This window comes from Pipistrellus hanaki (assembly GCF_964339955.1).
Source record: "Pipistrellus hanaki genome assembly, chromosome: 12".
NCBI lineage: Eukaryota > Metazoa > Chordata > Mammalia > Chiroptera > Vespertilionidae > Pipistrellus > Pipistrellus hanaki.
Genome location: NC_140514.1, coordinates 31,813,838 through 31,837,435, shown reverse-complemented (window position 1 = coordinate 31,837,435; position 23,598 = coordinate 31,813,838). Strand labels below are relative to the sequence as shown.

The 23,598-nt window shown below is 39.3% G+C and overlaps 1 protein-coding gene across 1 annotated transcript; it reads left to right on the top strand.

Annotated features, from left to right (window-relative positions):
• The first annotated feature begins 1,254 nt into the window (after nucleotides 1-1,254).
• Nucleotides 1,255-16,344, top strand: CCT4 (chaperonin containing TCP1 subunit 4). Its single transcript, XM_084901107.1, has 14 exons — nucleotides 1,255-1,527; nucleotides 5,265-5,317; nucleotides 6,111-6,200; nucleotides 8,011-8,119; nucleotides 9,031-9,173; nucleotides 10,212-10,333; nucleotides 10,613-10,745; nucleotides 11,488-11,627; nucleotides 12,449-12,545; nucleotides 12,627-12,737; nucleotides 12,833-12,963; nucleotides 13,098-13,332; nucleotides 15,792-15,905; nucleotides 16,136-16,344. The coding sequence occupies exons 1-14, from the start codon at nucleotides 1,401-1,403 to the stop codon at nucleotides 16,148-16,150; spliced, it is 1,620 nt and encodes a 539-aa protein (XP_084757233.1). The 5' UTR covers nucleotides 1,255-1,400; the 3' UTR covers nucleotides 16,151-16,344.
• Nucleotides 16,345-23,598: the final 7,254 nt, after the last annotated feature.

Here is a 23,598-nt window from a genome sequence, read left to right as displayed (position 1 = left end):
ATGAGAGAGATACATCTACCAGCTGCCTCCTGCACACCCCCCACCGGGAATGTGCCCGCAATCAATGTACATGCCCTTGACCGGAATCGAATCTGGGACTTTTCAGTCCGCAGACCGATGTTCTATCCACTGAGCCAAACCGGTTTTAGCACGATGCCTGCATCTTTATGTAGAACCTCCTGTGACTTCCAAAAATATGCATACAGGTATGTGTTAGGTGGCACATTCCTGCTTCAGAGACCTAACAGTGTACTGAGTTGGTAACTACAAAGAGAAAGAAAAAGAGAAAGAGAGCCGAAACCGGTTTGGCTCAGTGGATAGAGCGTCAGACTGTGGACTGAAACGTCCCGGGTTCGATTCTGGTCAATGGCATGTACCTGGGTTGTGGGCACATCCCCAGTAGGGGGTGTGCAAGAGGTAGCTGATTGATGTTTCTCTCTCATCGATGTTTCTAGCTTTCTGTCCCTCTCTCTTCCTCTCTGTAAAAACTCAATAAAATTTATATATTTATATATATATATATATATATATATATATATATATATATATATATATATGTATTTTTTTTAAAGCGCTAGAGGGTGTGACGCGTTTATCACTGGGCAAGACTGAGTGATCATTATTAAAATGACTCCCTGAGAACCAGTGTCTATGTTTATGCGATAAAAACTAGTGTAAAGCGAGGGCGTTGTACTAACTAGCGAAGCAGTCCTGACCTGGCAAGTGATCACAGCTTCCAAACCTTTAAGATTCTCTAGCCTTTAACGAGGGTGAATTTAGATCTGTAAGTACCACCCAGTATCAATCAGCAGGAGTCAACCAACCCTAACACTTCAAGCAAAGGGAACCAGACGCACATCCCAATCTCTCTCCTCCGATTCCCTTTCAGAATGAGTACAATACAAAAACACGCGGCCGGACGAAACCCAGCTGAGCCCAAAGCTGTAGGGAGCGACCCAGGAGCGAACTACGTCCCCAGTTAATGGACCTCACAGCCGCGGACCCGGAAGTGGGAGACAGGGGTGTCCCAACGCCCGCCTTTAAAACAGAGGGTTGTCCTTTCTACCACACACCACACAAGAGTTCGCCCCGCCGCGGCCCCAACCCGACTTCCGAACTCCCAGCGTCGGAGGCCGACATCCCCTGCAAGCCCGGAAGTCGCCGGTGCATCCCTTCGTCGGGCGCGCGGCGGGCAGCCTGCTACGTCACGCCGGCGCCGCGCCGCCAGGAAGGCCCCCTGCTCCGTCTCCGCCCCCTCCGCTCCCTCCTCCTCCCTCCTCCAGGCGCTGCATTCTGGAAGATTCGTGAAGGCGTTGGGCGCGTTCTCTTACTTCGCCGCTGGCCGTAATCCGCGTCCATCCGTCCTTCCTGAGCCCCACGCAGACCCAACGCAGCTCGCCATGCCCGAGAACGTGGCCCCCCGGAGCGGGGCGCCCGCCGGGGCTGCCGGCGGTCGCTACAAAAGCGCCTATCAGGACCGGGATAAGCCGGCCCAGATCCGCTTCAGCAACATCTCCGCGGCCAAAGGTATCGCTCCCTGGGCCTAGCCCCGCGGCCTTGCGGGGCCGAGCTCTTGCGTTCTCACCCTGCTTTTGGGTGGTTATGGTGGTCATGGATGGTCATGGATCCCCATCTGTCCTTAAGTAGAAGCAGCCCTGTGAGAGGATCCTGTTGTTTTTTGCCGATAATTCTCCACCCGGAGCATGGAGGCTTTTGGGCTTTGCCCATTCTGCAACCTAGACGCCCATCGTGTTCCAGCCTGTGCACTTAGACTTGTAGCGGTCCCTTGGGTTCTGACAGTTAAGCCCTGTCGCTTATCTGCCTCTTGGTTCCGTTAGTAAAATGTTTACACCATACTTAAAAGTCCCTTTGTTGTTATAAAAATAACATGTAAATAAGTTGGCCTCGCTCAGCTGTTGAATGGAATTGGGTCAACTCTGGATGCTTATAAGTTGGGGCGTGACCCTTCATATTGGGCTGTGGGGGACAGATTGACCCGTTTTGTTTGAGAATAATTGTGGAAAGCTGCATTGTGCTTTTTAAGTTCTCTATGCATGTGCAACCAAACACAAGCAAATCAAGAAACATGAGCAGTTTGCTAGAGTTGGGTTTTTTGGCAGAACACTGGCAATCAAGACCCGAGTTTCATGCTCTGTTGCCATTACTTCGTGGCTTTGTAATCTTTCATCTCTAGGGCGAGTCTTTCTTACCTATAACATTAAAGGGAAATGTTTCTTATTAGAGTTGTGAGGATTAAAAGAAATTAATTCAGATAGATTCTGGAAGGAAAGATGAGAACAAGGCTTAAGAAATTGTGTGTGATGTGTATTGAGTATAATGAGTATTTCATTCGGGCATGAGAAGGGGGGGGGGGCGGGGGCGAGAGGGATGATCAGGAAAGTGAGATTGGAAGGATAGGGTTGGGCCAAATCTTGAAGGGCCTGGTATCCTGGAGAGGATTTGACAAACTGCCCTGGCTAGAAATCATTTTTTAGTGGAATCGAGTTAATAGCTAACTTGTAGGGTTGCTGTGGGCATTAAGTCAGAAAGCATATGAAGAGCCCCCTATATAAAATACAGCCTTACAAATACCTGTTTGAGGTCCTCATCTGAGGTGACTGACGATGTGATGATGCTTAAGAAACAGATTCAGCAGGTCCTCGAATAATGCTTTGTTCAATGTGGTTTCTTTATATCGTTGATAAGATGCCCTAGTAACTTGCATTTATCAGTAGGCCAATGGTAAAACTGGTTTCCTTATATGTCATTTGGCTGTAATTCTAAGAACCTATCAATGACATTAAGTGGAGGAAGGATGGTGGAATAAGAATAGGCTCAAATATGGGCCTAGTGATTGGAGAGCTCAGAATGACCAGATGAGCAGCGTTAGGGAGTCATTTGGAAATTCAGGAGAGAATATACCTGGAAATAAAGATGGGGTAGGTAGTTATCTAGGGCAGTGTTTTTCAACCGCTGTTCCTGGTATGCCGTAGGTGCAGACAAGACAAGAATTTTATAATTTTTCACTATTTTGTTTACTTAATATTTCATAATAAAGTAATTATAAAATACTTTTTTGTGTTTATTTGATTCCTATTCAAGAGAATTACTTTATATATAGTCAATAGGCACAGAGTTAAATTTTTTAACATTTTCTAATGGTGGTGTGCCTCGTGATTTTTTTCATGAAACAAGTGTGCCTTTGCCCAAAAAAGGTTGAAAAACACTAATCTAGGGGGCATAGTGCAAGTTTAGATTATGTTAGAAATAAGATGTTAAATTTTGGGGCCATGTGGAGGGTCAAAAGAGCTATATAATATGATAATCTTAAACAAGCAAGATACAGCATGGAAGATTTACTTAGGTGACCTTTGAAACAGCAGTGAACAGAGAATTGAAACTGGACAAGGGAAATATGAATGTGGGAAAGAGATGCCACCTAGAATCTAGGTCCTAGATTATGTAAGGAGAGCTCAGAGTGAAATGGCACAACTAGTCTTTCCAAGTCAGACAAAACTTACAAACTAATTGAGAAAAGCTGCTGCAATGTGCATCTTTAGTTTAATTCAGGGAGCCATTTTTTTTAATGTTATGTCTAGTATTATTCTATATGAATCATGTAACAGACAGAACAGTGTGCCACTTGGTGTACTATGTTAAACTTCAGACACTTTGGGAGATGTTAAGCAGTCTAAAATATATCCTATGTAATCCTACGTAATAATCCTATGTAATAAAGAGCTAATATGCAGATTAGACCAAACAGCGGGGGAAACAACCTTCTGGAAAGACCAGTGGGTGAGGCTCGGGGGCTGTGAGAGCCCCTTGCATGAATTTCGTGCATCAGGCCGTGTGTGTGTGTGTGTGTGTGTGTTTTGATAATGTATGTTTTTCTAGTGTCTTCAAGTAGATGAATTAAGGGCATTCTTTTTTTTTTTTTTTTTTTTTTAATTGATTTTAAAGAGAGTAGGGGAGAGAGAAAAACATAGATGTGCGAGAGAAACATTGATCGATTGCCTCCCATGCACACCCAGACTGGAGATCCAGGCCACCACCTTTTCTTTTTCTTTTTTCCTTTTTCTTTTTTATATTTTATTGATTTCAGAGAGGAAAGGAGAAGGAAAGAGAGATAGAAATATCAACGATGAGAGAGAATCATTGATCATCTGCCTTCTGCACACCTCCCACTGGGAACCAAGCCCACAACCCAGGCATGTACCCTTGATTGGAATCGAATCTGGTGGATCCTTAAGTCCGTAGTAAGCTCTATCATTGAGCAAACCAGCTAGGGCTAACCCACCACCTTTGGATGTATGGGATGATTCCAACCAACTGTGCCACCCAGCCAGTGAATTGGTTCTGCTTGTGGAGTTATGGCCATGAGAGGCCACTAAAATTGCTTGGAAGGGTAATAATATTGACTGGGCAATTAGGAACAGCAGCCTCAATAATTAGGTAAAAAAATAATTTTTAAATTACACCAAACATTTTCTCTTAAGCTCTTTAAGGTTATCTATTATTGTTCACATGAGGGGGCGGGGTGGAGGTTTAATGCTAGTTGTGGAGTACACAGAAACTATTAATGCACAATTTCAACCCTATGTATATGGAGTGAGATGGTTTGTGAGAAAGGGAAATATTTAATCAGTTGTCCAGACCTTGACAAAGAAAAGGGGTCAAGTATTATTCATCAATTCCAATTTCTCTTAGAAGATGGTAAGAGGACTAATGAAATAAAAACAAGTCTCAAGAACAGATAATAATAAGTAACTTTGTCATGCTAGACTGTATATCTAGAGATGTTTCATAACATATTGATAATGACTGAAAGCTGTGGTTTTAGTTTTGTGTTTGTTTCTCATTTTTTGGAAGGAGGGGGTCAAACAAATAAGGTACATACTATGGTAGGAGATCTAGCCTGTCTTATTGCTGCTTGTCTTATTTTGAAAGAAAAGAATACAGTCCATGTTTAGAGATATCATTTTGACATTTAAAGTAAGATTAGAGAAATCCTCAAAATTTATTCTGTAATAGGCAGAGGATAAGGACTATGTATAGTGATTTTAACAACAAAGCATGAAGGGTGTGTCCTACAATTAAAGGAGTAAGTTACCTTGTTTCCAGAAGATTGTTATTAAACAATGAGTTTTATTTAGTGAACATGGTAAAATGTTCTGCACAATATCCTTATAAGGACAAAAAGATCATTTGAGAAGAACAGTAATTTGCTCTTTTGGTCTTCTTGATTTTGTCTTCCTTTGCAGCTGTTGCTGATGCTATTAGAACAAGCCTTGGACCAAAAGGAATGGATAAAATGGTAAAAATGAAATCATTCATTACTTATTGAATGCTATTGTGTACTCTGAAAGATTTTATTTTGGGGGGACAGATACACATTGATTTGTTGTTCCACTTATTTATGCATTCATTGGTTGCAGCTTGTACTAGTATGTGACCTAACGAGAATTCAAACCCAGAACCTTGGCATAACAGAATGACTGGTTGCTATGATGCTCACTGACCACCAGGGAGCAGATGCTCAATGCAGGAGTTGCCCCCTGGTTGTCAGTGCACTCCCACAGGGGCAGCACTGGACTCACCTGGCCAGCGTAGCAGTGGTGGTGGGAGTCTCTCCTACCTCCAAGGCCACTCTAAGGATGTCCTACTGCCAGCTTAGTGTCTAAGCCGGCAGTCATTCATCCCCCAGGGGCTCCTGGGCTGAGGGACCCCATCCCCGACTGCACAAATTTTGTGCACCAGGTTTCTAGTTTTAAAAATAATAGCTAATTAATGGAAAAAGGGAATTGTGTTCATATTCATGGTGCTGTATTTTTGGGGCATCCATGGTATCAGTTCTCTTTTTCCAAATAAAAAAGTAATTGGAACAAAGCCAGCTGTTTTACTTGTAAAGTTAGACTATTATGCATACTTTTAGTACAATGATTTATATTAGTTTGAAATTAAGCACAGTTGTAAGCTATGTAAACAAATTAATTTCTCTACCAAATTAATAGAGCTTTTAGGTTGTCATATTAATACTGATAAATTACGATAAGTAAAATAACTTTTGAAATCACAGCTTTTAAAAAAAAATAATGAAAACTTTTCAGATTCAAGATGGAAAAGGCGATGTGACCATTACAAATGATGGTGCCACCATTCTGAAACAAATGCAAGTGTTACATCCAGCAGCCAGAATGGTAAGTATAATTTTAGATGAGGTTTTTTTTAACTGTATGGTTTGATATTTGGTAAACGGTTAAATTTGTTTTATTTGATCACATGATATAATTTAAGCATTGTGAATTTAAAAATATATATATTGATTTTTATTTTATTTTTTTTTACAGAAAGGGAGGGAGAGGGATAGAGAATTAGAAACATCGATGAGAGAGAAACATCAATCAGCTGCCTCCTAACACACCTCCTACTGGGGATGTTCCCACAACCAAGGTACATGCCCTTGACTGGAATAGTCCGCAGGCCGACGCTCTATCCACAGGGCCAAACCTGTTAGGGCAGCATTGTGAATTTTAAAAATTTTATTATTTTTTTGTGTGTGTTTGAATTCTCACCCAAGGATATTTTTCTTTTTCTTTCTTTTTTTCTTTTTTTAATATATATATTTTATTGATTTTTTTACAGAGAGGAAGGGAGAGGGATAGAGAGTTAGAAACGTCGATGAGAGAGAAACATTGACCAGCTGCCTCTTGCACACCCCCTACTGGGGATGTTCCCACAACCAATGAACATGCCCCTGACCGGAATCGAACCTGGGACCTTTCAGTCCGCAGACCGACGCTCTATCCACTGAGCCAAACCGGTTTCGGCAAGGTTATTTTTCCATTGATTTTTTTTTTTTTTTTTTTTTTTTTTTTTTTTAGAGCAAGTGGAAGGGAGGGAGAGAGACATTGATTGGTTGCCTCCCACATGCGCCCCAGCAGGACTGGGGATTGACCCTACAACTGAGGTGTGTGCCCTTGACTGGAATTGAACCCAGGACCCTTCAGTCTTCAGGCCAGCAATGTGTCCATTGAGTCAAAAGGCTCGGGCAAGCATTGTGAGTTTTTAAATTATGTAATGATGACTTTTTAAAAATATATTTTTTACTGATTTTAAAAATATATATATTTTATTGATTTTTATAGAGAGGGAGAGGGATAGAGAGCTAGAAACATTGATGAGAGAGAAACATCAATCAGCTGCCTCTTGCACACCCCCTACTGGGGATGTGCCTGCGACCAAGGTACATGCCCGGGACCTTTCAGTCCACAGGCTGACGCTCTATCCACTGAGCCAAACCAGTCTCGGCGAGCTTATTGATTTTTTTACAGAGAAGAAGAGAGTGATAGAGAGTTAGAAACATCAGGTGAGAGAAAAACACCCATCAGCACATTTGCTGTGGATGTGCCTGCAACCAAGGAACATACTCTTGACTGGAATGGAACCTTGGACCCTTCAGTCCACAGGCCAATGCTCTATCAACTGAGTCAAACCAGTTAGGGCTAACGATGACTTTTTAAGTGAATCAAATTATGCTTGTACAGGGGTCAGATCAGATACACTTGGCAAAGGACTCCAAAATGACACTCTAACCTCATCTGAAATTCCCCATATCATAGCTTCCAAGACTATAAGGTACCTAAGGTATAGCATTATGCTGTCTGACAGGAACTTTTAAGTAGCTGGGAAATAAATATTTACAATCCACAGTCTGAACCAGAAATCATAATGTATTTTTTATACATATAAGTAGAATTTTGTATGCTATAAATATGTGGGTTATCATTTTCTTTTTTTGGAGGTGGGGTAGGAGGGATTATCATTTTATAATGAAAACCATGGTAGACGACAATTCCAAAGTCATGAGTTAAATGGAATTTTATAGTATTGATAATAATCTAATTGTGACACTGATGTGAAAGCCATCTCTATTTTTTTATATTTGAATTAGATGTTACTAGGTTCTCACATTTCTTATTGAACAACTTAAATGTTCTGTTCACTTAGTTGGTAGAGTTGTCTAAGGCACAAGATATAGAAGCAGGCGATGGCACTACGTCGGTGGTCATTATTGCTGGCTCTCTCTTAGATTCCTGTACCAAGCTTCTTCAGAAAGGTAGGTAGAACATAGGACATACTTCTATTCAAGTTAAGTAATGTCTGATTTAAGTTTTAACTTGGAATAACCTTTACTAGGATTTTTAAGATTAAATTTTGCTATGTTTATTATTTGAAGTAGAAATGTTTTTCTTTTTGCTTCTCTTTTTTGCCAAACTTTTTAATTATTATTGAATTTATTGGGGTGACATTGGTTAATAAAGTATATGGGTTTCAGTGTACAATTCCGTAATACATCATCTGTACATTGTATTGTGTGTTCAACATCCCCAAGTCAAGTCTGTTTCCATCACTTTTTATTCCCTTTATAGCCTCTTTAGCCAAGCTTCTTTTTTTAAGTGATTTTGGAGAGAGAAACCTCAATTGGTTGCCTCCCGCAAGCACAAAAACTGGGAATTGAACCTGCCACCCTTATGTGTAAGGGCAATGCTCCAACCAATTGGGGCACACCGAACAAATCTATCCAAACTTCTTTATGATGGAACTTGATAGAATTTTGCTTTTCAAAAATAAGTGGTAGTGCTGTTACTAACCTTAGGCTCTAGATGTGATTTGGGAGAGAAAGTATGGGTTCTTGTTCTAGTAAAGAGTGCTTAATCATAGTGGTGACTCTCCAGTCACTTATCCTATTTATGTAGATTTATGCTGTTTTTAAAAATATTAACTTTGGTTTTCCTTTTAAATATCACATGTGTGTGTAATTGAACTATTCCAAATTAAATGGAAATAAATTATTACCCATAGTTAACAGTTAAAGTTATGCAAACCATTATAACTGAAGTATAAGCTAATCTATAAGTAATTTAAAACTTACGGTTGTTTTGAAATTTTAACGAATAGAAAATTGTTAAGTGTGTCAAATATGTAGCTTATTTATTATATAATTAACTGGATTTTCACAAATGACAGGAATTCATCCAACTATCATTTCGGAGTCATTCCAGAAAGCTTTGGTAAAGGGTACTGAAGTATTGGTTGACATGTCTCGACCTGTGGAACTGAGTGACAGAGAAACTTTGTTAAATAGTGCAGCCACTTCATTGAACTCAAAGGTGAGATGAACTCTGAGGGATCGTTGTAAAATTACAACGTACGGTTTTGTTAAGAACCACAACTCCTGTGCCTTGATTTTTGTTTGTTGCTATACAGTTCATATGTGTTAAGTCTCAATGTGAATTAACAGAGGCAAGACATAGTAATTTGTATAACTGAATTCAAGTAAAGTTTACTCCAAGATTGTCAGATAATTTGTATCCCGATTTTACAGATGGAAAATAGGTCTAGTGAAGTTAAATAACTCATCCAAGACCCTCAATAAGGGATAGAACAGAAATTTGAACCAGGACTAAGATCTATAGTCCATCTCTTAACTAATGTCTGTGCTGCTTTTCTTAGTTACCAAATTTAAAGCAATGATGTTTTTTTAAATTTCTTGGGAAATTATGTCACCTTCTCTTTTCTGTCATGTTCAGTGTCACATTTGTTTTTTCTTTTTCATCAGCATTATATTGATATGTTCATTTTCTTCTAATGTTAAATTGACATTTGAAGATTGAATGATTATAGAAATGTAAAGTACTAAGACCACTGTCTGGCATATAGTGCTCAATAAATGTTAGTCACTAGCTATTTTTACCAGCACCCTCAGTATTAGAGGTACACATATACATAAATTCATTTTAAATAAGAAACTTCCACATTAAAAAAAAGAATAAAGGCAGAAAATAACCAACTTACCCAGGCATGTACTAGGGAGGAGGGGCACACGGATGGCTAGTTTATAAAGTTTGTTATTTATTTTTAAAGTAAATAAATGGTTAATGGCTAGTAAAAAAAGAAAAGAAAGAAAGAAACTTCTACATAAAATTAACTTTGTTCTGGATTTCCTATAGAGTTATTAGTACATATTTTTATTTCATGCCCTTGGTGACTGACAATCTGAATTGAAAAGACAGTTTGTATGGAATGTTTTCTCATTATATTCTCACTTTCCCTCTCCCACCATCCATAAAAAAGTGCTATGTCAGTCAGTAAAGAACTAGGACTTTTTCTGTTGTGAAATTGACTTTTTTTTTTTTTTTAAATTCTAGGTTGTCTCTCAGTATTCAAGTCTTCTTTCTCCAATGAGTGTAGATGCAGTTATGAAAGTGATTGATCCAGCCACAGCTACAAGTGTAGATCTTAGAGATATCAAAATAGTTAAGAAACTTGGGTAAGCAGACCTATTTATAACTAATGAATAAAAATTAATTTTGAAAGTAAGCTTAAGTTATTTCCAAAAATAAATAACTTTTAAATGAAAAATAGGTGAAAGTCACAAAGCTTTTTTTATATTTTCATGAGAATTTGTACTATTATTAATCTGAGAATCTCAATTTGTATGTGAGTGAGGCTGAAGCACATTTTATTGGATTGATGATTTTTAATCTGTTACAAATCTAAACTTACAGATTTCTGCTCCTTGTTAACTATTCCCTTCCTTTTTTCTTAGTGGGACAATCGATGATTGTGAGTTGGTGGAAGGGCTGGTTCTCACTCAGAAGGTGGCAAATTCTGGTATAACCAGAGTCGAAAAGGCTAAAATTGGGCTTATTCAGTTTTGCTTATCTGCTCCCAAAACAGACGTAAGTAGAACCAAATAAAATTGATATATGTGTGTGTATATATATATATGTTTAACTTTCTAATAACTTTACTTTTATTGTCATAAAAATAGAAAATACTGATACTAGTGATAAGTATTTGTCTCAAAGGAATTAATAAGATTGAAATAAAGGCTGAAATTGTTGGATGCCAGAACATGACAAAGTAACAAGGATGCAAGTGAAATTATTTCTGTAAAATATTTGTATAAAGAGAATTGGCATATTCAGGAAATAACAGTCATTTTACATTTTATTAAATTAGTATTTATATAGACACATATGACGGCATAAAAAAATCTCTGCAATAAGGTTGATGTACATTCATCTTTCCAGACCTTTTCTTTTTTTCTAATATATATAAATATATATATATCACCAATTTTTTTTTTTATTTCAGAGAGGAAGAGAGAGAGAGAGAGAGAGAGACATCAATGATGAGAGAGATTCATTCATTGATTGGCTGCCTCCTGCACGCCCCCTACTGTGAGTCAAGCCCGAAACTTGGGCATGTGCCCTGACCATGGGGAGTGGAACTATGGCCTCCTGATTCATAGCTCAAAGCTCAACTACTGAGCCTGGATTTTCCAGACTTTCTATGCATGTTTATATATAATATTTGGTATGATTTTGCTTGAATTTATACTATAATAATGTTTTCATTAAAATTTTTCACTTTAAAACTATATGCAAATTTTTAATATGTTGTTTCTTTTCTAAACAGATGGATAATCAGATAGTAGTTTCTGACTATGTCCAGATGGACCGAGTGCTTCGAGAGGAGAGAGCCTATATTCTAAATTTAGTGAAGCAAATTAAAAAAACAGGATGTAATGTTCTTCTCATACAAAAATCTATTCTAAGGTATGCAGCTGTTATGTTTACTTCTTAATAATAATTGATTTTGGATACCCCCTAGCAATTTTTACAGAACCATTTGAGGTAGATAAACCCCTAGACAGCTAATGAATCTGCATTTTGGGACATTCTGATGAATACTCTAAAATAGGTTCTTTTCCCATTGTAATAATTTAAATGTGGGGTGTATAATCTTTCTAGCCAATATCCTAGATGTTAAGTTTTTAACATTGATTTTATTTTATTTTATTTTTAAATATATTTTATTGATTTTATATAGAGAGGAAGGGAGAGACATAGAGAGTCAGAAACATCGATGAGAGAGTCATCGATCAGCTGCCTCTTGCACACCCCCCACTGGGGATATGCCCGCAACCAAGGTACATGCCCTTAACCGGAATCAAACCCAGGACTCTTCAGTCCCCAAGCCAACGCTCTATCCATTGAGCCAAACCGGTCCCGGCTTAACATTGATTTTAGAGAGAGAAACATCTATTTATTGTTCTACTTATTTATGCATTCATTGGTTGCTTCTTTTATGTGCTGGCAACCTTAGTGTATCAGGACAATGCACTAACCGTTCTTCTAAATCAGAAAGTATCAAAGTTTTAATTATCAGAGATACACTTACTTAGTATTTTTAAAAAACAATGACATGGTTATCTTGTGTGTTTTCCAAAAGTGTCATTGGGGTACATTTTAATATCCATTGGAAATCACCACACATTTATTTATACAACAGTAAAAGAATGAAAACCTTAAAAAATGGTGGAACAGCAAATATCTTGAACCTCGCATTGACATAATGACTGATTTTTTTATTGTAGAGATGCTCTAAGTGATCTTGCATTACATTTCCTGAACAAAATGAAGATTATGGTGGTTAAGGATATTGAAAGAGAAGATATTGAATTCATTTGCAAGGTAAAATATTCTAATATATGTATGTGTAAAAATGTCCAATAATCACATGTTTTAATTTGAGTATTTGATCATTTTTCCCAGACGATTGGAACCAAGCCAGTTGCTCATATTGACCAGTTCACTGCTGACATGCTGGGATCAGCTGAGTTAGCTGAGGAGGTCAATTTAAATGGTTCTGGCAAGCTGATCAAGGTAACAGTATTATAATTAAGCTTTATTTGCCTGGAGTTTTTTTGTTTATTTTAATCTTTATCCCAAATACCTAATTTGGAATATGTTTACTGAAGATTACAGGCTGTTCAAGCCCTGGAAAAACAGTTACAATTGTTGTTCGTGGATCTAACAAATTGGTTATTGAAGAAGCTGAGCGCTCCATTCATGATGCCCTATGTGTCATCCGCTGTTTAGTGAAGAATAGGTAATATGAATTGCTAAGTAACATTTAGAACATTAAAACTTCTGTATTTTGACTATTAAATGTATAAATGATAAATTATTTAAAATAGCTTTCTCTTAGATAAAATAAGCTAAAAATGTGTTTGTGAATTTCAGAGCTCTTATTGCAGGAGGTGGTGCTCCAGAAATAGAGTTGGCTCTACGGTTAACTGAATATTCACGAACATTGAGTGGCATGGAATCCTACTGCGTTCGTGCTTTTGCAGATGCTATGGAAGTAATTCCATCTACACTTGCTGAAAATGCTGGCCTGAATCCCATTTCTACAGTAACAGAACTAAGAAACCGGCATGCCCATGGAGAAAAAACTACCGGCATTAATGTCCGAAAGGTAATAATTTAACCTTTAATTATTGCATAAAATATTAATATAACTTTTTAAAAATATATATTTATTGACATCAAAGAGGAAGGAAAAGGGAAAGAGAGATAAAAACATCAATGATGAGAGAGAACCACTGACTGGCTGCCTCCTGCACGCCCCCCACTGGGGATCAAGACCACAACCCGGGCAATGTGCCCTTGGCTGGAATCGAACCAGGGACCCTTCAGTCTGCAGGCTGACACTCTATCCACTGAGCCAAACTGGCCAGGGCAATTAATATAACATTTTTAAAGCTTTGTAATTACTTGTTTAATGAAAAGCTTTGTAATTAAAAGTAAAATAGGATTTATCAGTTCATTAGCTCTGCCAATTTATTGGCTGGTTTTTGGCATATTCCATAGTCTGCTTCAGTTTTCTCAATTGAAAAAACAGAGACTAATAGGTCCTTTGTAGGCTAATTCTGAGAATTAAATATATTACTAACAAGAATGCTCTTATAAAAATGCCTGGCATAGACGAAACACTTAAGTAGATATTTACAATTGCTGCTGTTGTGACCACCAGCCTAATGAAGTCAGTCACTAGGGTAAATACAGAGAACAGTAATAATTTCCCCTTTTTATTGAAGAGACAAATAATACTGGGGGTGGGGGGGTCTGTCTAACAATCCAAGGTTACATTTTTTTTTTTAAATACGTTTTATTGGTTTTTTACAGAGAGGAAGGGGGAGAGAGAGAGAGAGAGCTAGAAATGTCGATGAGAGAGAAACATCGACCAGCTGCCTCCTGCACACCCCCCACTGGGGATGTGCTCGCAACCCAGGTACATGCCCCTGACCGGAATCGAACCTGGGACCTTTCAGTCCGCAGACCAACGCTCTACCACTGAGCCAAACCGGTTTTGGCAAAGGTTACATTTTTTTAATAGAAGAGAATTTCTAAGGAGGTTACATTATGAAGAAATAGCCTTCATTTGTAAGGTATGAGGAAATTTCAGAAGGGGGAGCAAAGGGTTTACAGGTGAGAGCGCCTGAAAAGTTTCTAATTTTGTTTAGAGTGGAAGTTATATATTGGTAATACACTGGGCTTTAAGCTTGGAAAGATCAGATAAAAGCTAACGATGAGGTCTGGTTTTGTTTTTTTTTACTCCAGTTGTTGGAAGCTATTAACGCTTTGTTAACCAAGAGACTAAGATGGTGAAATTAGAATATTAAGGAGGGAACACAGGAGATAGGGTTGCTTGTGACGGCCAACAGCAGTAATCCTTGGGAGAATGGGACTGTGAAAGTGACAATAAGAATTTATAAGAGATTTGAGAGAGATGTAAAGGTAGAGCAGGATACATAGGAGGAAGGTTTTTTATATATATACTAGGGGCCCAGCACCTTGAAAGGAACTGGGCCAGGAGGCTGCTGTAGGCACAGGGGCGGGTCTCTGCCCATCCTCTGCATCCCTGCCCAGCCCCTCCCACTGTGGCCCTCGGTTCCCTGTCTGCCTGTGGCCCCACTCCTGCCACTGATCCCATGTGCTGATGGTGCCAGCCCCACTCACAACCGCTGTCTACATGGAGTGATTGGGGCCGGTGCCAGCAGTGGGTGCCAGTGGCAGCGGCTGCCCTGATCGCCCCTCGGGAGCAGGGGTTGTGGAGAAGTCCTCAAGGGCAATCAGAGCCAGCTCCTGCTGTTCGCATCACCTGTTAGTGCCGAGTAATTGGGCCTGGTGCCAGGCACTGGCAGCAGGTATAAGCAGCAGCTCCAGCATTGGCAGCGGGTGGGAGGGGTCAGCGCCAGCAGCAGGCACAGTGCCAGGCAGGATTGCAGGGTGCAGGAGCAAAGAATTTTCAGTAACCACCAGAGTCTGGCCCCGAAGACAGTGATTGGCGCCTTTTCTTGGTCTGGTGCCCCCACTCAACTGCTCCAGCATCCTGCCACAGCCAGTGCCCGCCATGTTCCACACATGCCCCCTGGTGGTCAGCACACACAATAGCGACAGGTTGTATTTTGGTATTTGTATATTAGCCTTTTATTATATAGGATATCTTAATAATTTCAGAGAGAAAGGGAGAGATAGAAACATCAGTGATGAGAGATCATTGATTGGCTGCATTGTAATTGCTGTACGCCCACTACTGGGGATCGAGCCTGCAACCCAGGCATGTGTCCTTTACTGGAATCGAACCCAGGACCCCTTTAGTCTGTAAGCTAACACTATATATAGTGAGCTAAACTAGCTAGGGCCATAGGAGGAGTTTTGAAGTTAGGATTTGGGGGATCCAGCATTAATTTTTTCTAAATTTTAGTTGAAATACAACTTATAGTGTAGAAAAGACCTTACTTAGAGAGTGTGTTCTTAACTAGAGTAAGGGAAAACTACATTTGAGAAGGTCTTGATTCATACTGATAACTATAGCTGGTGATGTGCATACTTACAAACACTAAAAGCAATTTGTGCTAATTTAATTTGCAGGGTGGTATTTCCAACATTTTGGAGGAACTGGTTGTCCAGCCTTTGTTGGTTTCAGTTAGTGCACTGACTCTAGCGACTGAAACTGTCCGGAGCATCCTGAAAATTGATGATGTGGTATGTATAGGTTGGGAATTTTCCTACAAGGTCAAAGGTTTATTTTTTAAGAGATTTTTGGGGGAGTTTGTAACTAATAGTTTGCTAGTCATCAAGGTGATAACAGTTCATACTCTTTCATTCTTTTCTCACTTGTAATAATAGGGGTGGTTTGAATAACTGCTTAAATGTCTTCCATCCTTAAACTTCTATTATTACAGGTTTTGAAACTCAAGTTTTTCTTTTGCCAGGTAAACACTCGGTAATCTGGATAACACTGGCTGACTGGCACCATCATGGTCACTAATAGTGCAGCTGGAGTGGAAGATCACTGGTGTTTCTTGTTTGGAATATTGTTCCCCCTGTGAATTCCTGGGCCTGGTCTTCCAGTTTGCATTTACTTGACATTGTATTGACACAGTTTAATGAAAATATTAAAGATTTGGTTTCAAAAGGTAAATTAATTTATTGTTGCTGTGTCCCCCCCCCTTTCCCCCTAATATTGTTATTTCAGAAACTTGAAAAACCTATGGAACAAAAGGGGCAGTGGATTCACAAAGAAATAATACTGTTTGAAAAATTAACAGTACAGAAAGATACAAAGTGAAAAATGAAAGGCTTCCTCTACCCTATAATCCTAATCCCCTTCTTCAAGAATAAGCACTGTTGTGTTCATTGAGATTCCTTGTACACACTAAGTAGCAAATATTATTTATACAAAAACTAGAGGTTCAGTGCATGACATTTGTGCACTGGGCAGGTCCCTCAGCCTGGCCTGCACCCTTTGGCGGTCCAGGACCCCTCGAGGAATGTCCACCTGCCTTGGAGGCAGGAGAAGCTCTCACCACCACCACTGCGCTCTCCAGCGGTAACCCCGGCTTCTGGCTGAGCGCTGCTCCCTCGGGGAGCACACTGACCAGGGGACAGCTCCTGCGTTGAGCGCCTGCCCCTGGTGGTTAGTGTACGTCATAGAGGCAGGTCGTTCTGCCGGTCGATTTGCATATTAGGGTTTTATTATAAAGGATATTTCATTTTTAACATGTTGAGTGCCAAGCCTGTTTTGTCTTTCCGTTTAACCCGCAGTATCCAATTTCACCAATATGCTGGCGGCACCAGTGACTGACCGGTCTAAACAGAAAGTATAGTGTCAGTCACCAGTGACTGACATGGCACTTAACATGTTAACTAAATTTATTGGGGTGACTAAGAGTATCATTCTTAACTAGACTAATGGAAAACTACATTTGAAAAGGTTGATAGGATCATACAGGTTTCAAGTGTATAATTCTATGATACATGATCTATATATTGCATTGTATACCTACCACTCAAAATCATAATTTCCCATCACATGTATTTGACCCTTTTTCTCCTTTACTGCCCTCCCCACTCCTTCCCTCTGGTAACAACCAATACTATTGTCTGTGTCTTTGAGTTTGTTTTATATCTCCCATATGATTGAAATCATATGGTTGTTAGCTTTTTCTGACCGACTGACTTCACTTAGCATCCATGTCACAATGGCAGTAATTCTTATTTATTTTAATATATTTTTTATTGATTTCAGAGAGGAAGAGAGAGAGAAAGAAACATCAATGATGAAAATCATTGATCAGCTGCTTCCTGCACTTCCCACACTGGGGATCAGCTCACAACCTGGGCATGAGCCCTCACTGGGGATTGAACCATGACCTGTTTCATAGGTTATCTTTCAGTCACTGACCTATGCCAGCTGTGCCAGAAAGAATTTTTTAAATGGTCTTTATTTGGGACAATTGGTGATATAAAGACAAACTGTTTAATGGCTGAAGAATAATAGTATATGTCACCCTACAATATACAATTTAGGATTATTTTGAGCTGAAAGTGATCAAGAATCACAGAGGAAGAGCTCTCCTTAAAAGCCCTTGGGCAAGATCATAAGTCTCTCTCCCCTATACCAGGTAAAGAGCACTCTTGTTGGTAGAAATGAAGAGCCCATACTGAGAATTGACTTAAATAAAGGGGACTCTTAATTGATGTCTTGTTTTAGTGGCTTTAAACATCTTAATTGCACCTTGATCAAGCATCATCTCTCACCATGAATAATGTAAAATCAAAATAATCTCTGCTCTCACTTTAGCCTCTTTCTGCACACACTAGTTGGTCATTTAAAAAAAAAAAAAAACTTGTCAGGCACTCCCCATTAGGAAGCTTTCATGGTTTCTATTGACTTTGGATAATGGCCAGGCCTTGGAGTAGACCACAAATTGGGCCTACACAATTTCTTTTGTGTTTCACAAGGAGTGTTATAAAAACAACTAGGACATCTTCGAATTTGTGGAGAATTACAGTCAATCAGCCTGAAGCTTCCTTTGTATCTGATAACTAAATTAGTTAACTAAAATAATTTGTTAAATGATGTCTTTATCTATTTAGAAATCTGTTTCAGGGTTTTCTAAAATTTAGTAATTCAGTTTTAATGGCTAATAGTTCATAGTAAAACAAGCTTTTTCTTGCTGCCATGAAACAAATGAGGTATGTCCTGAAATCTTTTTTTTTAATATATTTTATTGATTTTTTAATATATATATTTTATTGATTTTTCACAGAGAGGAATGGAGAGGGATAGAGAGAAACATTGATGAGAGAGATACATGGACCAGTTGCCTCCTGCTCCCCCCCCCCACCACCACCAGGGATGTGCCTGCAACCAATGTACATACCCTTGACCGGAATCGAACCTGGGACCCTTGAGTCCACAGACCAACACTATCCACTGAGCCAATCCGGTTTCTGCCTGACATCTTTTAAGTCAAAATACTCTACTTGCTCAGCCAGTGTATTTCAGTAGTTGAGCATCAACCTATGAACCAAGAGATCCCGGTTCTATTCCCAGTCAGGGCACATTATGGGCTTGAACTCCAGAAGGGCATGTAGGAGGCAGCCAATGAATGATTCTCATCATTGATATTTCTCTCCCTCTCTGAGATAAAAAATATATTGAAAACATTCCTTTAAAATCTCAACACTATCAGACCTACAGCTCGTTTGACTGGAATAAAAGCCAAGTTCTCATCAGTGGGCTCATCCTAGATCTGTCCCGTCCCCTCATCTCTGCCTCAGCTCTCTACCCCTCTCGCACCTGCCTCCTTATATCCCAGCACACTCCTTTCGTAGGGATTTCGCTCATGCTGTGCCCTTCAACTGAAACCCAGATAAGAGCTCAGCTCATCGTTTACCTCCCCATAAACTCCCTGCTCAGTTGTTCCCTTCTCAGCCAGATCTCTCCTGACCACCCTATTTTAAACTGCAATCCTACCCCAACCCCCAGGCACTTTTTAAAAACGTTTTTATTGATTTTAGAGGAAGAGTGAGAAACATTGGTTGTCTCCCATATGCACCCTGACCAGGGATCAAACCCATAACCTGGTATGTGCCCTGACTGGAACTTGAACTGGCAGTCTTCCAGTGCACGGGACATTGCTCAATCCACAGCTACACCAGCCCAGGCCCCAGGCACTTACTTGTATGCCTCTCTGCTTTTATTTTTCTTCATGGTGCTTTCTCAGTGTTTATTTCTTGCCTGTCTCCCTCCAATAGAACATAAGCTATATATTGAAGGCAAAAGTATTAGCTTCTTTGTTCCACTAATGACCTAGGACAGTGGTTGGCAAACTCATTAGTCAACAGAACCAAATACCAACAGTACAACGATTGAAATTTCTTTTGAGAGCCAAATTTTTTAAACTTAAACTTCTAACACCACTTCTTCAAAACAGACTTGCTCAGGCCGTGGTATTTTGTGGAAGAGTCACACTCAAGGGGCCAAAGAGCCGCATGTGGCTCAAGAGCCAGTTTGCTGACCACAGACTAGGACAAAGAATAATGTCTGGTATTTAATAGGTGTTTAAAATACACTTGCTGAATGTAAAAGATTTCTTGAATAATGGATTTTTTTGCACACCTGGAATTGATTCCCATTTCACTATGGGAGACACTATGTAACAAAATTAAAAGCATAGACCAGAAAAACAAACGTGTGAGATTAAAAGCAAAGAAAAACTAAATGGAAGTAAGGTGTTCTCTACCAGCTCTTGTTGTATGTATTAAAAAAGAGTTCAATGATTAGATGTTCAAATGAGCTTTGCCAGAGAAAGAGGGAAAGAGCAGATGAAGAGGAAACTATCCAAAGCATCTACAGATTAAAAGCAATTCCTATCAAAATCCCAATAACATTTTTTTACAGAAATAGAAAACCCATCTTAAAAATTATAGAATCTCAAGGGAACTGACATCCAAAACAACCTTGAAAAAGTAACTGGAGGATTCACACTTCCTTTTTTCAAAACTTACTACAAAGCTACAGTAATCAAAACTGGTACTGGCATAAAGACATTTAGATCAATGGACTAGAAACTTTTTTTCTGCTAAGTATCATTTGGATAGTTATAACATCATTTCCAGGCCACACAAAATTATCAACTTAAAAATTAGCTTGCTATATTAATTCATCTCTAATCCCCTGCCAGGGCCAGACCAAATGATTTTGTGTGCCTTATATGGCTTGGGGGCTAGACATTCCTCACTCCTGGAGTAGAGAGTCCAGAAATAAACTCTCCTACGTAAGGTCAAATGATGGGGTGTTTTTGTGTGTATGTCTCTGGGTGTGTGTTGTGAATCCTCGAGGATATTTTCCCACTGCTTTTCAGTGAGAGTGGAAGGGAGGGATGAGAGACATCCACTGGTTGCTTCCTGCACTCATCCTTGAGGGGATGAGAAAGGGAGGTGAGAGCAAACCGCAACCCAGATACATGCCCTTCACCAGGAATCCTGAAATCCTTCTGTGCCGCGGGCCGATGGTCTAACCAGTCAGACACACCGGGCAAGCCTGTTCAAATAATTTTTGGCAGCTGAATCAGGACCATTCAGTTGGGAAAGGTCAGTCTTCAACAAATGATGCTGGAAAAACTGGATATCCACATGCAAGAGAAGGGTGAATCCTTAGCTTAACACTGTATGACAAAATAAAAGTGGATAAAGACCTACATGTAAGACCTAAAACAAAACTCTTAGAAGACAGCAGAATGAAAGCTTCATGACATTGGATTTAGCAGTGATTTCTTGGATATGTCACTAAAGGGATAGTTAACAAAAGGGAAAAGACAAATTTAACTTCATGAAATTTTTGTGCATCAAAATTTCTGAGTACCTCAGAAAGGGAGAAAATATTTTCAAATCCCATATGTGATAAGGGATTAAAATCCAGAATATATAAAGAACTCACAAAACTTAAACAAACAAAACCCTATCCAATTTGCCACAATCTGCATGGTGGGTTTCAGGATGACCTGTAGGAGGGCCGACACACAATAACGATACTAAACAAGAAATAAATTTTAAGGCATGGGAGGCCAAGTGGAGCCTCTTGCAAGAAGAGGAATCCACAAGTCCAGGTCCTGCCTGTTTTATTCAGTTTGGTTATACATTTGCCCTTTAGCAATGCATGTAGGCAGAGCAGATAGAATCAAAGTTCAGCCGAAACCGGTTTGGCTCAGTGGATAGAGCATTGGCCTGTGGACTCAAGGGTCCCAGGTTCTATTCCAGTCAAGGGCATGTACCTTGGTTGCGGGCACATCCTCAGTAGGGGGTGTGCAGGAGGCAGCTGATCGATGTTTCTAACTATTCCTCTCCCTTCCTCTCTGTAAAAAAACAATAAAACATTTTTTTTTTTAAAGAGAAAAGAAAGCTCAGTAAAGTTTAGTAAACAATGTAAAGATTATCAGGTCAGGAAATCAGATCAAGCTCCATTGGGTCTTCCAGTGTCTCCCTTGCACTTTCATGGTAATGCTGCTATGCTGTGGTCTCTGGCACCAATTAAAAAAATGGGCATAATGTTTGAAAAGACATTTCTCCAAAGATATACAAATGGCTAATAAGCACATGAAGAGATGCTTGATATTACTAAATATTACGGAAATACAAATGAGAGCACCTCACACCCAAGAGGATGGCTACTATAAAACAGTGTTGGCCAGAATGTAAAGAAACTGAAATCCTGTGTACTGTCAGGAATGTAAAGTGATACAGCTGCTGTTGAACAATTCCTAAAAAAATTAAGAATATAATTACCAAATGACCCAATAATTCCACTTCTGGATATATAGCAACAACAACAAAAAAAAATTGAAAACGGTCTCTGAGATATTGTACACCCATATTCATGGTGGCATAAGTCACAATAGCGAAACTATGGAAGCAACCAAAGTGTTCAATGATGGATGAATGGATAAGCAAAATGTGATAAATAGCCAAAACTGCTTTGGTTCAGTGGTAGAGCGTCGGTCTGTGGACTGAAAAGTCCCAGGTTCGATTCTGGTCAAGGACATGTACCTTGGTTGCGGGCACATCCCCAGTAGGGGTTGTGCAAGAGGCAGCTGGTTGATGTTTCTCTCTCATCGACGTTTCTAGCTCTCTATCTCTCTCCCTTCCTCTCTGTAAAAAATCAATAAAATATATTTTAAAAATCAATAAAAATATATATTTTTTAAATGTGGTAAATATAATGAAATATTATCCAGCCTTAAAAAGGAAGGAACAGCTGAAGCTGGTTTGGCTCAGTGATGGAGCATCGGTCTGTGGATTGAAAGGTCCCAGGTTCGATTCCGGTCAGGGGCATGTACATTGGTTGCAGGCACATCTCCGGTAGGGGGTGTGCAAGAGGCAGCTGGTCGATGTTTCTCTCTCATCGATGTTTCTAGCTCTCTATCTCTCTCCTTTCCTCTCTGTAAAAATTCAATAAAATATATATATTTTTTTTTTTAAAAAAAGGAAGGAATGTTTGGTGTACTACAACATGGATGAAACTTGAGAATACTATGCTGAGCAAAATAAGTTAATTACATAAAAGACAAATATTGTATGATTACACTTACATGAGATACTTAGAGTAGTCAAAATCATGACAGAAAGCTGAATGATTGCAAGGCCAGAGAGGAGGGGGAAATGGGAATTTATCATTTAATGGATATGGAGTTTCAGTTTTACAAAATGAAAAACTCTGGGGATGGATAGTGGTGATGGTTGCACAACCACGATAATGTATTTAATACCACTGAACTGTATATTTAAAAATGGTTAAAATGGTAAATGTTATTTGTATTTTACCACTAATAAGAACAAATTGATCATGCAAAGAAGTAGGAAATTATGACCCATAATGGAGAAAAATCAACCAGGAGGGAAAAAAAAATAAAAATAAAATTAAAAAAAAATAACCAAATGACATATGACGGCATTATCAGAGACTTAAATGCAGCTTTTATAAATCTTCCATATATGTTCAAGGATGTAAAAGAAAATTTGAACATGATAACAGAAATGGGAGATAAAGAGACTCCAATGTCTAGAAATGAAAAATTCATTATCTTTTAGAAAAGTACTCTGAATAGGATTAGTATCAGTTTATCATTGTCCAAGAAAAGAACACCAACTTTGAAGACATGACCTCAGAAACTATTTAAAATGAAGCACAGAGCCCTGCCGGCGTGGCTCAACGATGGAGCCTCCACCTATGAACTAGCAGGTCACGGTGGGATTCCCGGTGAGGGCATATACCCCGGGTGGCCGGCTCAGTCCCCAGGGTGGGGCGTGCATTCTCATCATTGATGTTTCTGGCCCTCTTCCTTCTCTGAAACCAATAAAAATACCTATCAAAAAGGTAACAAATGCCCTC

Coding starts and splice junctions, on each gene's coding strand:
- CCT4 (XM_084901107.1), top strand. CDS start 1,401: ATGCCCGAGAACGTGGCCCCCCGGAGCGGGGCGCCCGCCGGGGCTGCC. Junction 12,738..12,832: donor GTTCTGGCAAGCTGATCAAG/GTAACAGTATTA, acceptor TGTTTACTGAAG/ATTACAGGCTGTTCAAGCCC. Junction 12,964..13,097: donor CGCTGTTTAGTGAAGAATAG/GTAATATGAATT, acceptor TGTGAATTTCAG/AGCTCTTATTGCAGGAGGTG.